This window comes from Clarias gariepinus, chromosome 19 (genome assembly GCF_024256425.1).
Source record: "Clarias gariepinus isolate MV-2021 ecotype Netherlands chromosome 19, CGAR_prim_01v2, whole genome shotgun sequence".
Lineage (NCBI taxonomy): Eukaryota > Metazoa > Chordata > Actinopteri > Siluriformes > Clariidae > Clarias > Clarias gariepinus.
In genome coordinates this window covers 20,785,284-20,802,776 of record NC_071118.1, presented here as the reverse complement: position 1 = coordinate 20,802,776, position 17,493 = coordinate 20,785,284, and the positions used below count along the sequence as shown (strand labels likewise).

The 17,493-nt window shown below is 40.3% G+C and overlaps 1 protein-coding gene across 1 annotated transcript in view; it reads left to right on the top strand.

Moving 5' to 3' along the window:
• ntng2b (netrin g2b) overlaps positions 1–17,493 on the top strand; it is a 73,433-nt gene that overhangs the window by 36,926 nt on the left and 19,014 nt on the right. Inside the window, exons 4-5 of the mRNA XM_053479276.1 lie at positions 12,003–12,175; positions 12,646–12,675. Coding sequence (XP_053335251.1) covers positions 12,003–12,175; positions 12,646–12,675 — 203 coding nt within the window. The remainder of the gene's footprint in view (positions 1–12,002; positions 12,176–12,645; positions 12,676–17,493) is intronic.

The window sequence follows — 17,493 nt, the reverse complement described above, 5'->3', positions numbered from 1 at the left end:
AATCTGTGGTCTCAATTGGAGACAGTGATTCACCAGAGAACAGCTCGGAATCTCAATGAGAATCTCATTATGATCCGGGAGCCCTCCACAAGTGTCCTCCAACTTTGTTAAAGCCTACAGAAAGAGGCTGAGTGCTGTCATTCTCTGAATGGAATTAGGGGTGATAGATTGCACAAGGCATCTGCATTGTTCCAAATTTCTGTTACTAAAGGGAAACGATATTTTCTTCCGAATAACAGTTTAACAGTAAAAATAAGATTGTTTAGATCAAAATGATAACTCGATGCATGTGTGGTTCCTTTTATACTGTACATTACATTGCCAAATACAGTATGTATGCAGATGATCCCTTTTGCCCTCGGGACCACAATTGGAATTCTGGAATGTGTCCATACCAACAGGGAAGAAAAACCCCATAGATGTGATAACCTGGTCATTCAGTACCTTCAGGTCGTCAGTTGGCTTCAATTTATTGCCACATAACGTTGCTGAGCCTTCACCTAACCAAACACAGCAACCCCAGATCATAACACTGCCTCCAGAGGCTTGTACAATGACCAGTTTGCGTGATTAGTCCATTGCTTCATTAATTTCCATTTTTACCCAGATGCATCCATCGCTCTGGAATAGGACCAATCTGGAATCGTCAGATCACATGACACTTTTTCTGTTGCTCCAAAGTTCCATCTTTATGCTCCCTAACCTTTTCCTCTAACATGTGATGTTTTTTCTAGCCACACATCTGTTTAGTCCCAATCCTGTGGGTTACAGTAATGTCACACTGATTATGTGTGTGTTCATGCTCTTATTTTTACTACGAAACATACTCCTGATTTTCTACTTTCACGTCTCTGATCATGCTCAGTCATTTTCCCCACAGTTCTTTTATAAATTTAAAGGTTCAGCACTATCCTTTTAATAATTTGTTGGACATGTCCTAACCCAGTTTTTGTCACTGGCAAATACTGGCAAGCCAATATTTTAAAATGGCTGAATGCCAACCTTTTTTGGCCAGGCAATTTATATTAATTTCAGCTTGTTTTTCCTGAAGGAGTTAATGCATTTATATGTGAGATGAGCTCTCACCAAGCTCTCTAAGCCTTGTTTCATGTTTTAGCTACTACATAATCGATATTTTCCAGTCTTTTGACTAGGTGCGTGCGTATGACTGGCGCTATTTGACGACTCACCTTTAGAATATTCAGCATATGACCGGCTTATGGTAATCTCCATACATTTTCTAAAATGTTTTGATGGAAACATACAGTACTATGATCCTTGTCTTTAGAGTGAATGATGCAGGCACAAACGACAGAGGGAGAGAAAGTGAAGAAGGGAAAGATGTGCCGGCATGGATGGGTTGATTTATGCGGCTGTAGCAGCAGCTGATTTGATAATCAGTGATTACACTCGCAAGCAAAGTCAAAGTCAGCGGAATTTAATCTCATTTGCTTCCTTTCTTTCTTACCATCTTGGTTTTTGAGTAGCTGGTGTCTTCTCAGTCATACCTCTCATACAAGACAGCATTGCTTTTAAATAGTAACTTTTCTCACATACTGTAAATTCTCCATTCATGGGAATGGAAGCAAAAAAAGGAAATGATTACCTGTACTATAACTAAAGAATGTCAGGGATAGCGCCCATAGACTCAATGAGGGTTTTTTGGGATTTTCAGTGTCGGGACTTTTAAGTTAAATTCATGTCTCACTGCCTTGTGCTTCCGATTTATGTTTAGTAACATTATTTAAACTTCTGAGTTTAGTGATGTCATTGTCTCGCATGGGTTTAGTCTACTGTTTGTTTCCTGTTGTTTTTTGGGGGTGGGGCTATGACAACCAGGCCTAGAAGATCGAAGTTAGCAAGCAGTCACACTGTTAGCCTGCATCAGATTGTGCAGATTTGAGAGAAGCGAGTTCCTGTATGACGCACCAAGTAAAGGAGATTGGGAGCTGAGCAGGCCTCCTGCTCCAAATAGCACAATGTTGTTCAGGGTAAAGTGGCTTGCCATATCAACTGCGCGGAAGGGTTTTGAGCACAGCAGGGTAAAGAAAATCCCTGTACTGAGTGGCAGTGGAAGACAGAGGGCGATGTGTGCCATCCAGCTCGCGATACAAACAGACATAGCTCTCCTGGCACAGCCATTCATACAGAAGCTTCTGGAGAAAGCAGCAGTACTCATCACATAGTTAGCTCAGCTTAAAAATGGGGTTGGACAGGTAGACCTCCAGCTACCAGTCACAACCAAAGTCAAGTGCTAGCTTAAATCACTCTGATGGCTCTGTCCTCTCTTTCCTGATAGATCTGATAGCTACAGTACAGTATGTTAGCCCTGTCCTGAAAACTATACTCTGTTTCATGATAGCTGTGATAGCTCTGTCTTGTGACCCGAGAGCCCTGCTCTATTTGCCTGTAGGCACTGAGCCACGCCATTTTTCCACGTGAGCCACGCACTGCACCACCTGAGCCACACCCGGCACCATCTGGGCCATTCCCAGCCATCTCCACCCAGCTCAGCAGCGTCATCTAATGCTATGGTTAGGCTGCTGTTACTACCAGCTGGGTTTGGGAATGGTGCACTGCTTCCACCACCTCCGTGTGAGAACATCGTGTCCACTTGTTCGAGAACTTCATTCTTGCTCCACCACCCAGCTTTGAAGACTTCTTCATCTCCTGGGTTTGAGGACATTGTGTTTGATCCACCTTCTGGATTTGAGAACATGGTGTTCGCTCCGTGGCCTGGATTTGAATATTTCATCCTGTGCAATTGAATTAAAGTAGCCAGTCATCTTGCAGCATACATGACACAAGCTTCAGTTAATACTTACACTACAGCAGATCAGAATGGAAAGAAATGCGGTGTCAACAAGTTTCCTCAAACGGCAAGGAGTCTTCTGTTTGTGATATTTGTGCCTCCAAGTCCTCCAGTGTGCGAGGCTTTGTCCTGTGCACCTCCTCCATTGCATATCCCCACATGGAATGGGATCTGCACCTCCTGGAGACCATTAATGAGGTCCGTGTCATCCCAGCCAACGTTTTGAAAATGCTGGTCTAACCATGCATGCACAGTAAGAGAAAAATGGGCTGCTGCTCCAGTGGTACTACAAGTTCTATAGTAATTAAATATTGCCTTGTTTATTTTCACCTACCCAGTATGTATGTATGGATTAGAAGAACAGATTGTCAGAGGTTGAGTGAGATGTTGAACGAGAGACATGGGCTGAGGGAATTTTGTGTGCGAGCTCGCTCATATTTTTTCTCCAATTTGTATGTATCTAATTCAGAGGCCTCATTCCTGTTTGACATTTCAAAACTACTTGCTTTACAGTTCACGCACACACACACACACACACACACACACACACACACACACACTCCTCAGATGAACAAGCCTTTTTGCTGCAGTCTGTGTAAATTATTCACTGGGCTGCAGCACCATGTCCAACTCATGACAGAATGCATGCAGGGACAAACACACACACACACACACACACACACACACACACACTCCTACTCTATAAAATACAGCCATACACCCAAGGTGTACTCCCTGAGTTTAGCAGAATATTAAAAAACATACAACCAGGACTTAACTAAAATATTACATAAAATGTTAGTTTTAAAAGCCGTGGCCACTAGGAGGCACTGAATCTGACCTGGAATGGACAGGAAGCTCAATTCTACAGAGAGAGAACAAAAAGGCATAAATCTGCATGTCTGACCCAGATTTTATTAACCTTTAGACACTTTTTTTGTGATTTGGCTTTCCTCATTTAATGCAGCTAAAGCTTCGTGTGTGCGTGTGTGTGTGTGTGTGTGTGTGTGTGTGGTAGGGTGGTAGGGTGGCATCATGCAAGGGAGGAAGGATAGCGTATGATGGTCATTAAAATGAAGAAGGAATTAAAGAATAAAAAGATCATATACTGATATATATTATATAAAAGGAGGCAATAACTGAATAGATGGACAGAATACATTATTATTATTTATACAGTGCTGCGATTTCTACACCTCTATATCTACTGGATCACGTTACAATTCCAAGACTTACAAATTTCAAAAGTAGCTGTTTATAGGCCCATTGATGGGCCATTTTCTTTTCTTTCTGTTTTTATACAGGACAGATATGTCCTGTTTAAAAAAAGGAAAAAAAAGAAAATGATTAGGTGAGCTGCAGCAGCCAAACCACACATTGGTGGATGGATGTATGGATGGAGAGATGGAGCTATGGATGGATCTTTGCATTTTATTAGATGGATGGATTAATGAATGAATAATAATGAAGAGATGGATGGATGGACAGTTACATAGACGAAAATGTGCACTTGAGTGGAAAGGAATGGAGTGAATGATGGATTGACACAATTGGATTGGATTAGATAGATGGACTATTGAATGGATAAATAGATGGATGGATGGATGGATGGATGGATGGATGGATGGATAGATGGATTTAAAGTTGAATAGATGAATGGATGAACACATAAATGGATAGATGATGAATAGATGGATGGACACTTGGATGATTGTGTGCATGCCTCAGTCATTGCCAAAGAGTCACATTTGTGCAAAGATTGTCAAAATACTGGTGTGTGTGTGTGTGTGTGTGTGTGTGTGTGTGTGTGTTTTAAAACCAGGTCAGTGAGACCTTTTGAAGGTTGTCTCTCAAAGCACACCTGAGCTACTGAGCATGCTCAGTGACTGACCTCTGTACTCTGTAATCCGCACAGGAATATGGTTACAGGCTTAGGCTGGGCTGCAGGGAGTGTGCTGCACACGCACACACACACACACGCACACACACACACACACACACACACACACAATATATATATAAATATATATATATATATATATATATATATATATATATATATATATATATATATATATATAGGCAAGTAAACAAAAATACTTCAAAAGCAAATTAGATTGTAAATGAAAAGCAGAGAAGATGAACGGGAAGTAAAACTTATTACATATTTCTGTTATTACTTGTTTCTTTAATAACAGGAACAGGAAGTCCTAATATATAAAAATATATAAATATATATAAATATTAGTGCTGTCAATTATTTAAATTCACTATTTAAATTCAAATATGATTGTTTATTGGAATTTTTGTTTAACTTGTAACACAGATTTTCTCATGTAAACAACATACCTGCAATAAACCATCAATATTCTCCAAATTAACTGTTGGCTTGAAAGCCATATTTATTACAGAAATAAAAACACAGGTATGTGCCATTTGTGTCATTTGAATTTCAAAACAATCAATGCAATTTACATTGGCGAGGCCCTGTAGAGATTGTTTCGGTGGGGTGTTTTGCTTTTAAGTGATATGTCAAAGACGAATTACTTCTCTGGTATTTAAATTCGGCTTTGCAAAATGTACAGATTACTTTTGTTTTATCCACAGGACCATCCGGCAGAGTTTTATACTGAAACTTTCCGTCTAAAAGTCCTTCCTTGGTCTTATCCATACTTCTTTGCACGTTGAACACACGTCGGCCACAACAGGAAATTAAAAAAAACTGCAACCGCGTTAATTGCGTTAATTTTTTTTAATGCATTAAATATTTCAAATTAATCGCATGCGTTAACGCACTAATTTTGACAGCACTAATAAATATATAATTTGGATTGAGACATGATACTTCCGTATATATGTAATGAGTAGACGATGTGTAGTTAGATCTATAGACCTATAGAATTTCACTATGTGTGTGAGAGAGAGAGAGGGGAAGAGAGAGCTATATGTGTGTATAAGCTGGAAACAGGAAATCGATGACTGTCTTTCAAGTGAAATATATTTATGAACAGGATACACAAACGCAGTCTTGTTCAATTAAAGAGAGTGGATGGACGATGCATACACTCTAACACACAGAAACACACACACAGTATTACTTACAGTATGTTTATTTATTTAACACAGTAATCATTACACTCACAGAAATAAGACTATTAACCTGTATCTTACTGTGTAGCTGGAGTAGATTATTTCTGCCTTCCTTAATTTACCCTTATAATACCATATTAACCCTTTAAAATTATTTAAGGGACATAATTTAAGTGTTAAAACAGATTAGATTTCTGTTCTTCGCTGGAAGTCAGGGATAACCCTCACACAGGGTGTTCCTGTACCCATGAACTCTCTTATTTTGGGCTTTTATGTTGATTCTGGACTTCATTTCCCAGAATACACTAGCCTTTATTTAAGTAAGTTTAAATAAGGTAAGTAAGTTTTATTTTCTTCAGGGACTTGTATCTGTTTCTTTATGTTTCGTTTACTGTTCAGTAAAGTTTTCCCTGTAGTTTTCAGTAAAGTTTTCCCTGGCTAAACTGTTATTTGTATAGCTCTTGATCCTGTTTCTGTTAGTTTGTGATTAAAGTCTGAACATCTGCGGACACACCAAGCCTGATTAACCATTTCCTGACATCTGGTGGATAAATCCATCAAAAATATCTTGTCTTGTCACAAGTTCCAGTGCCAAACTCAGCAAAATAAATGTTTAACTGTATCTCAAATATATTGTCCTACACATGCAGTATGTACAGTATATGTTTTAATAAAATGTAAAAGCGTAATAATGGAATGTGTCATCATAGAAACAATTCAAAGTTACCAGATTTTAGTTCTTGAAACACTATAATCGAAAGAAAAACTTTTTATTGTGGTGTCAAGTTGTCAGGGTGTTTCTTCCACTATATATAGAAAGTGGCATTTTGAAATGTGTCCAGTGCAGGTAATGAAAAAAACTGGCATGATCTGTAATATTGAAATTCAGAAATGAAAGAACTTTTCTTGGAAATAAAGTGCAAAGCTCATTGTGTATGCAATGTTAAAGACTTCCCAAAGAAACTAGCAGAAAAGCTGAAAAAATCCATCCATGGCAACCAAAATCAACATGAAATACGGACATCTGCGTATATACAGTAACATGCCGCACATTATTAATGCTGTCGAAAAATTCCTCACATAAAGCTCAGGAGGCAGGTGGATCTTTATTCACTCTGCGCTTTTCAGCGCACTTTCAAACTAAACTAAACTAAAGCATCTGAACTCGGGTAGAGTTTGTGTGTGTGTGTGTGTGTGTGTGTGTGTGTGTGAGAGAGAGAGAGAGAGAGCGAGAGAGAGAGAGAGAAAAAGATTGATGGCATGTGTGTGCGTGCAAGCTGAGCCATATGCTAAACCCCATACCAACTGCATCACACACACTCAAACATATTTTCTCTCTCACTATGTCTCTGTTGCCGGTTACAGGAAAAAGTTAAAGCACAAATGAACATATCCATGTTCGTGCATAGTTGCGTTATGATTTTTGGATTGTATTTCCAACGCTGCTTGCTTGAATGGATTGGATTTTTTAAATGTTAAACAACGTGATCTGGTTTTCAGCATTGCTAATGTGGGAATAATTTCCTTATCTTGCAATCTCCTAAGTAATGTTATACCTCTACCTATATGATGTACTATAGATTCTTGTGAGAACGGCAAATATCACGTGTATACCTTGGCTTTTACTGCACGGTCTTGAGGCATGAAGCCAATAATAATCCTGGTGAGGAACATTTACACAAAGATGAGGCATGTCTGAATGAGAAAAAGAAGTGTTTTATGGATTAATAAAGCCTGAAATGTTACATACCCTTTATCTGAAAAGGTTTTAGCCCTGTCGCTGCTATAGAGGCGCTGTCCATGGTCCTGAAGTGTCTCCACAGCTTTGTGGCACAACAAAACTTGTCATAAAATCTAATATTAAGAACACTATTACATATACATGATACAGCCGAAAGCATATGGACATCTGACCATCCCATCCATACTTGAGTCTTCCCCAAAATATTGCCACAAATGGATCATGTAGCATTAAGATTTTCTTTTACTGGAACTAACTGCTCCAAACCTGTTCCAGCATGAGAGTGTCCCTGCACACAAAGCCAGGTTCATGAAGACATTGTGTGCCAAGGTTGGATTTGAAAGGACTTAAGTGGTCTGCACAGACCCCTGACCTTTTCCTCACTGAAAAACTTTGGAGTCAACTGAAACATAGGATAAACTGGAAAATTGAAGTTGCTTGACCTCACTAATGCTCTTAAAGCTAAATGACCACAAGTCCCCATAGCCACGCTCCACAATCTATCAGAAATGCTGCTCAGAGGAATGAAGGATTTTACAGCAGCAAAAGGGATTCCACCTCTGGAATGTGATGCACATGTGATGCGACTACCTTTATGTCTCTATATAATCTCCTGCTACACTGATGCACTTATTCAATCATTTCACTAGTGCTTGGATACCATCAAGGTAGAAAGTTTTCTCAGTATGCTGGAGTTGTAATCAGACTGCCTGCTTCACGTCTGAAACGCTGCCGTCCCAGGAACTTTTTTAATGGCGCAAACATGTGGAAAGGGCTTGGAGAGAGATCAGGACTGTACAGGGATGCAGAAATAACTCCCAGATAAGGTCTTGTAATGTGCAAGTACAGTATTTGTAAATGATTATGTGTGAAATTCCCATAGACAGATGCACATCTTCCGCGAGCTGGCAACAACTTATCCATCAATTTTCAAGGATCAGGTGTTCTACTCACAGGACCAACTGCAGTGAGCACTGAGCCTCCTCAGTCATTCTAACTTGGCATTAGCAAAAAAAAAACTATTTTACCTGAGTTAGAAGTATCCATGAGTTTGCATGTCCTTCAGGGACTCCGGTTTCTTCCCACAGTCCAAAGACATGCAGATAAGACTAATTGGTGCATGTGTGTGTGTCCTGCGATGGATTGGCACCCTGTTCAGGGTGTACCATGCCTCGTGCCCTAAGCCTCCTGGAATAGGCTCCAGGCCACACTGAATACAGAATAAAGCGGTATAGATGATGAGTATTACCTGTTATTTTGTAAATATGTTATGTATTCATGTCCTCCTATAGATAGAACAACAAGCACTGTATTACATCACTAAGAATGAGAGAGAGAGAGAGAGAGAGAGAGAGGTGGATTGCAGTGAGTAAGGGTGTGTGAATTAGTCAGATCACCAGCGCAGTGCTAAATGCAAGGTGTGAGAGAGGTTGGAGGGGAAAAGTGGAAAAGTAAGTGAGAGAGAAATACCAGGCAAAGAGTGAATTAGATTAACTTCCATTTTTTTTTTGTCTGTTTTAAAGATAAATAATTGCCTCTTTCATTCACACACAGTTTTATGGTGCCCTACTATAGCTGATCCCCTCTATCTACACCATCAGTCATTATTATTACATTTCCTTATCCTACAAACCCTTAAGTAATGTTATACCTCATGTGACTTACTAGACTGTAGATTCTTGTGAGAACAGCAAATATTATGTGTACCTTGGCTTTTACTGCAAGGTCTTAAGGCATGTCTGAATGAAAACAAAATGAACTTTTACAAAAATATGAGGCATGTCTCAATAAAAAAAAAGATGTTTTTATGGATTGATAAAGCCTCAAATGTTAGATATCCTTTGTCTGAAAAGTTGCTAGGCCTGTCGCTGCTATAGAGGCGCTGTCCATGGTCCTGAGGTTTCTCTGCAGCTCTGTGGCACCACAAAACTTTTCATAAAATCTAATATTAAGAACACTAATATTGAGTATACTTGATAAGGCCAAAAGCATGTGGACATCTGACCATTCCATCCATCCATACATATCCAGCCTTCACCAAAATGTTGCCACATAGACGGATCATGTACCTCATACTTGTGCTTCTTCTCAAAATACATAATCACTCACTCATCTACTATACCGCTTTATCCTGTATTCAGGGTCGCGGAGGGCCTGAAGCCTATCCCAGGGGGGATTCATTGCAGGGCACACACACATACAGTCACACACTACAGGCAAATTGGGAATGCCAATTAGCCTAAATTTTCATGTCTTTGGACTATGGGAAGAAACCGGAGTACCTGGAGGAAACCGACCGAGCATGGGGAGAATGTGCAAACTCCATGCACACTGAGACGGGGATCGAGTCATTTACTTTATTGTGGTGGAATTTTGGCTATTTGTCTTTACAACATTGCTTTAGTTAATTTTCTTTCTTTTTTTTTTATTTGCTTATGCACAGCTCTCTTAAGGTCGTGCCACAGCATTTTAATTGGGTTAAGGTCTGGACTTTGACAAGGCCATTCCAAAACATTGACACTTTTATTTTTCAGCCAAGCCATTTCAACCTAGCTTTAGCTGCCAGAGGGATGGCCTCACATTTACCTCTAGGATACTCTGGTATACAGAGGAGTTCATGTTTAACTTAATGCCTGCAAGGTGCCCAGGCCCTTTGGCCGCAAAACAAAACCCAAATCATCACCCCTCCACCACCATGCTAGACAGTGGATATGAGGCGTTTCTGCTGAAATGCTGTTTGGTTTTTCCCCAAACATGACGCTGGGCATTTAGGCCAAACCACTCCACTATGGGCGTCTGTCAATAGGACATTGAAGTCTATGGGAGTTCAGATGATGCTTTCTTCTGGCAATCCTTCCAAACCAACCATACTTGTTTAATATTCTTTTAATTGTGGTGTCATGGCCTTTAATAAGTAACATGCTCTGTGAGGTCTGAGAGTAGCTCTTTTTGTATTTCTCTGAACATTGCACAACTTGACCTTGGGGTGAATATGCTGCGACGGTAACTCCGGGGGAAGATGTACTGTCAACTGTCTTAAATGCTTTCCACTTCCAATCTTTCTCACTGTAGAATGTTGAACTTTAAACTGTTTGGAAATGGTTTTTATAACACTTTGCAGGTTGATGTGCAGCGTCAATGGCTTCTCAGAGGTTGTATCTACGTAATATCAGACCCGCTATGATCAAATGATTTTTATTATGTTTTTGCACAAAACACATGGAGTTAAGATAACTTTTGAGCATGAGAATGTATGTGTTATTAAGGGGTTAAGATGATGATAGCATGTATCTCTATGATAATGAAAGGTTAAAGAGATGATAAAAGTTTGTGTGTGTGTGTGTGTGTGTGTGTGTGTGTGTGTGTATATGTATGTATGCCAGATGGTCAGGGTTGGTTTTGCTGACCCAGCTGCCCTCTGTGCCCAATCAAGCTTGTGTTCTAATAACAGCAGGAGTAGTGCCCTACAGAGCCCCCTACAGAGTGAGCAACGGAGTAAACTGCACTTTCCACACAGACACTAGGGCACAGAGAAGAAGCAAAGATCAGATATCACATCATATTGTAATATAGTTTTGAAATATTCTGAAATATCATCAGGGCCAAAAATACAAGCTGAAATGGAAAATAGAGTTTTGAGGTTTTTATGATGACTAGACTGAGGGAAAGAGAGGGATGAAGGTCAGTCAGGGTTGTGGGACTACGGGGTGAAAATTTGATGCTGATAGATGTGTGTGCACTTTTGCAGAACAAACTAAAACTGTACTGTGGCAGAGAAGCACACACACACACACACACACACACACACACACAAGTGAAAATGGCTCATATAAAATCAGGCCTACTTGGTCTTACATGGAGCCTTATGACAGCTGCACACCTGAGCTCTGTCTTTCTCTCTCTCTCTCTCACACACACACACACACACACACACACACACACACACGTCAGGTGTATTTCTGAATTCCATCAGCCGTGCTTCGGTGGGATTGGAGTGCAAGATGCAACTTAGAAAATATTTATGTATTTATAGGTTTCCAAATTAAATCAATGCTGCCAGCTCACACCCTTAACCTCTCTGTCCTTGCTGTGTGTGTGTGTGTGAGAGAGAGAGAGAGAGAGAGAGAAAAAAAAGAGTGTTTAGAGGATCCATTAAGAATTGGCAGGAAGGATCTTGCTGTGTAATAATGTGTGTGTGTGACAGAAACCCATAGCTGCTGCTGAGCGCACACACAGACACACACACACGCGCACACACACACACACACACACACACACACACACACACTTCCAGGTATAAAAATGTATTCTGCATACGTGGCAGTCATGTCTGATTTTCCTCCCTGTCTTTCTCCGCAGGTGTAAGTGTAACCTGCACGCTTCCCTGTGTGTGTTGGTGGACGGGAATCTGCAGTGTGTGTGTGAGCACAACACCACAGGCCAGGACTGCCAGCGCTGCAAAAAAGGCTTCAAAGCCAAAATCTGGAAAGCAGGATCCTACCTGCCAATTCCTATCGGCACGCCTAACACATGTGAGTAACACACACTCGCGCAGACTCCCAAAGATTTCATCCAAAATCAAGATCTTAAAATCTGTGTAACGTTTTTTGTCGAAGAAGCTATTTAGATTTAATTTCAGCATTATTTTTATCAGACACACATCGTCATCTTATTTCACACACATTCCGCAAACATGCAGGAGAGATTAAACGAGTTACTAAGCTCAATGCGAACTGACGTACTCCCTCTCACACACACACACACGCACACACACACACACGCAAGAGCTGCAGGGCCTTTTAGCTCACACAGATCTGTCAGTTCACAGCATGATCAAGACTGTTGTTAGCGTGGCCCAATTCTCAGTGAGCTCACACACACACACACACACACACACACACACAAACCATGCTAATACTATCCTGAAATAACTAATGATAGAGTTGTTGTTTAAATTTAATACATCTCCTATCTGTGTGTATTTCTCTTCGTCCTGTCTCAGGTGCTCAGACCGGTACTTCCCCTGGGTCTAGTAAGTACAACCGTCCCTTAGCATAAATTGGACATTCCTATCTTCATCTCTCCATTTCATTCCCCCGCTCACTCTCTTGCTTTCTCTTTTTTATTCAGCGTCTGATGTTTTTTTTTTTTTTGCTCCGTTCTCATTGTTTCATTTTTAATAGGCCATCTGTCTCATGTATTTCATCAGCAGTAGCTTAGGAGCGTAGAGTGCAGTTCAGAGAGCACAAGGTAAGAGAGGAAGCGAGAAAGACAGGATTGAAAGAAAGACGGTTAAGACAAGGAACTTGCGTGGGAAGGGAACGGAAGGACGGGGCCGATCCCAGAGGGGCGGAACAGAAGGAGAGTGATTAGTGATTCTCTCTAAGGACACGCCCTCAGCTCTGGAACCACTTCAGAGATGGATTTATGTGGCGCCCACGCACACACCAGACACAAACACACCACACACATAGCTAAGGGAGGATGTTCCTGTGGGATACAATCCGGTTTGACATCGTGACTTTAGCACCGAAATAAATGAATCATAGACGTGACAAAAGGTTCACAGATCTTTATGCTTTGATATGTTTAATATCAATTTTCATTTTTTAACAAGATTCTTTCCATAAAAGACATCTCTCGCAACTGATGCAACTCCACATTACAGAGGCCACCATAATAATGGTTACCATGACCACCACCTCCATTAACCCACCCACTGTACCTGTTATAAGCACTATGGCTGAACTAAAGTATAATCTGTTAGTTTAGATACACTGGATGAATTACTCTAGTAAGTGAGTGAGTGAGTAAATTTAAACCCTTAAATCACACTCTTCCTTTCACCCCCCCAAGGACTAAACCAGGGTTTTTAAGTTCCGGTCCTCAGCCCCACTGCACCGCACAATTTGGAGCTCCTCTTGCTCCCAGCGCACCTGCTCCAGCTCAGCAGCTAATGATCACCAGCACTGTCTGACTGCCAGCAGGTGTGTGTTACTGTAGGAGCACTGAAAGCTTGAAACTGTACAGTTCCACATGGCTGGAGCTCAGACTCCCTGGTCTAAACGTCTGCGGTGTTGTCCTACACTCAACACGCTCCATGATCCAGGACATGCACATGCCAATGTGCCAATGTGTTATGTTGTGCCTAACGAGCTGAGCATAGAGTGTATATTAGTGTGTGTGACGGATTTGCCTTTTAACACACTGTGTATACTGTAAATCAAAGTGGTACTAAACGACTACTGTTGCTTTTTACTCAGACACAAATACTGATAATGCAACTCTGGACTTCACTAAAGGTGGGAGAAGTTTAATCTTTAAATGGTCATTTAGTGCTGTAGCAAAGCTGTAGAAACGCTTTATATGATTTTTTTTTTATAGAAATCCATCGTAGTAATATCATGATAATAATTCTTATTTCTGCATATGCATAGGGATTTGCAATTTTACTTACAGTATACTAAACACTCACTTACCATTTTATTACTAATTCTTTGTAAGACTGTTTTATGCCATGGATTGTGGACTTTTTACATTTCTGACCTCATGTACATACTGTATGATTGCATGACGACATCCCAATGGTGAGCCATCGGATTAGGTGACTAAGAAAGTCATTAAGGTACACTGAATTCATTGTTGTGTTATTGAAAGCAGTCCGAGAGTGTACGTGCTTCTTGTTCATGTTTCTGGAGTTGAACCATTGAGGGATGTACAGTACTAGGCAAAAGCTGTGAAATGTTTTAATGCAACAAGATATCAAATTTAACCCGCAACCTCAGCAGCAACCTCATTTCCCCTCTATGTCTACACCAGCTATGCAACATTCAGCATCACCAGTTTACAGACTGTTGGCTTGACCATCTGTCAGCATCTGTACCTGTTTCTTACTGGTCCATGCCTTAAGTTAAATTTTTTTTTCCCAGATTTTCTCATATTTTCTCGATTTAGTCGTGTCCAATCCCTCCCCGTAACTAAGGGGCTCCCACATTAAGGCTACCACTACTACCACTCAGTCAGGGGGCCGAAGACTATCACGTGTTTCCTCCAAACCAGGTGACGCCAGCCGGCCGCATCTTTTTGTACTGCTTACTCTCGCACTGTTGGGGGCGGCGTAACACGTTTGGAGGACAGCGCTATCCGCTCCTTCCGTGCATGAGCTCACTGACGCCCCTGATTGGCTGTAGAGCCATGATTAATGTGGGAGCACAAAGTACCTCTCATCCCTCCCCTCTAAGAGAGCTCGGCCAATCAGCTCTTTCCAGACCTCCGGCTGCACGAGGTTACAACATCACTTAAGTTAGATTTTTATGATTAAGGTATTCATAGGACACCGTGTGGCAAAAAAAAAGACCTTCAGGTGGTCTGAAGAACTACTGTATTTCTCAGGACGTCATTGAAATACAAGAAATTCCGGGGATTTGGGGAACAAAACAATGTGGGGTGGTCTAAAGACTGTCGTACAGATTTTTGGACCTGATCAGTGCTTAGTTAGTATTCAAAGGTCCCACAAAAACATTCCCCGCCTTCATCTTCCTGAAATATAGACATAAGACAGTTTTATCGTGATGTTGATTTCTGACCTGTGTAGTGGAATCTCAATTCATCAGACAAGGTCATATGCTGATACTTCAACTGTCAAGTATCAGTAAGTGTGTGATCACTGTGGATAGAAGTGGAACCTGATGTGGCATCCTGCTGTTATAGCCAGTGAACCTCCAGGTTTGACATGTTGTGCATTCTGAGATGCTTTTCTGCTCAACTCCATACAATCGTATACTTACTGTAGCTTTCCTGTCAGCTTGAACTAGACTTTCCATTCTCCTGTGGCTTCTCTCGTCAGCAAAGTGTCTTTTCTGAGATCAGCAAATTCTGAAATACTAGAACCAGCCTGTCTGGTACCAACAGTCATGCCATAGTCAAAGTCCCTGAAATTACAATTTTGATGTGAACATTAACTGAGTGAGAGACCTTCAATCTTAATGCATTGTGCTCCTGCCATGTAATTAGTTGTCCCTTATGAAGTGACAGCTGTGTATATTATGTAGTATTACACCACTTAGTCATCACATGGTATAGGATTTGGGAAGAGTGTTGCACCCGTAATACCACACTAATACTATTGTAAATATTAATGTAAATGTTATTTTAATAATCACCATGCACACCTGACTAATACAGTAGGTCAAAGAATGTTATTTTTTCTTTTTGGCCTCAAATTCAGAGCTAGACTTTATGGGTTCATAGACGGCTTCATGTTGAACTGAAAAGAATAGAGCAGAAAATGTTGAGCACTATGTATAGTCGTGTAAAAATCCATAGAGGAGCAAACAACAGGGATTTCTGTTTATTGTTACTAGCCTGCTATCCGCGGAGAGAAAAACCTGCTTACATAGTGAAAAACATATCAAAACTCTCTTATACCAGAGTTACAGCAAAGAACTGGATACTGGAGAGCATCAATTTCAATCCAATTTTGCCATGATTTCATATCCCTGAATATGTATGAATAATCCCAAACTTCTTTAATAGTATATGTACACCTTAATGTGTATAGGTGTACATATACTACACAGACACATATGTAGTATATGTACACCTATACACAGCAAGTCCCCAACATATGAACAAGTTCCGTTCCGAGAGTTCCTCTGTAAGTCCAATTAGCTCGTAAGTACCAAAAAAACTTTGTCTAGTTGCTAGGATACTAACATAATCAGCTATACAGAGTAAAAAAAAAAAACATGTTCTGTTATGTCTTTATTTTTTTGAATCGGGCCATTAGCTGTAGGCTTCATGTTAAAAAAACAAGCAATATCTGTCTTTTTTTTTTTTACCTCACTCTATCCTTTCAACTATTTTTACTTTTGTCTCCATCGTTACTGCCTGGCGCTTCTTAGCAGTACCAGCTTCCTGAGATGCATGCACATGTCAATGTACATCTGACATGTGACATAGCTGTCGCGATTGAACCTGTGCGAATGCATGTTCATATCTTGAAAAGTTCATAATTTGAATGTTCATATGTAGCGGCCTTACTGTATATACATGACCAGCTACTACAATTTTCTTATTCCTACCTGTTTAAAGACTTCCAGCTAAACCCTGTTTATTTAAAACACAGTACAGATAAAAGTTTAGAGTACTGAAATGTTACTCTAGGAGTATTTCTCCTTTACAATTTGTAAACCCTTGTTTAAATTAAAATGAAAATGTTGTAGTTAATTTAAATTACAGTTGCTTGTAATTAGCACATATAATAGCTTACTGCTAATTATTTACAAAAAGAAGGCTTGTTTTCAGGAATTTTATATTTATGCAAACCTGAGCCTGTTTTTTAGTCCCTGGACTATTATTCTAGGAAAAATATATATTTTATTCTTACTTTAAAGTCAATACTTTCCTTATGATCAGGAATTGAAATTTTTAAAAAAGAATGTGGTGACAATATGCAGGCATTACACACTGCTAATAAGAGACCACTGATGTTTGAGATAGGGTGTGGCACGACGTGGTAAAGCGGATTGTCTCAGCATAGCATAGCATCATGATAAGTATAACATCAAATACACTCACCCTTAGTATGGTAGTACACACACCAAGGAGGAACTCGGAGTGTCTCAAATGGTCCCCACGCTGTCAACTCCGTCCCTTCATCCACTGCGTTAACCCTAATGCTAATCCTTCATAGTTATTGAATTGCTGCCTTCTAAGCCCATAACTCCTAAAACAGCATCATCAGCAAGTCACCAAAGCAGCTGACTACTGTCTCAGTGACTCCCATAGAGTGATGACATTTGACCTGTGCAGAGAATTGTGGATAGCCACATGCCATGAGGAAAATTCA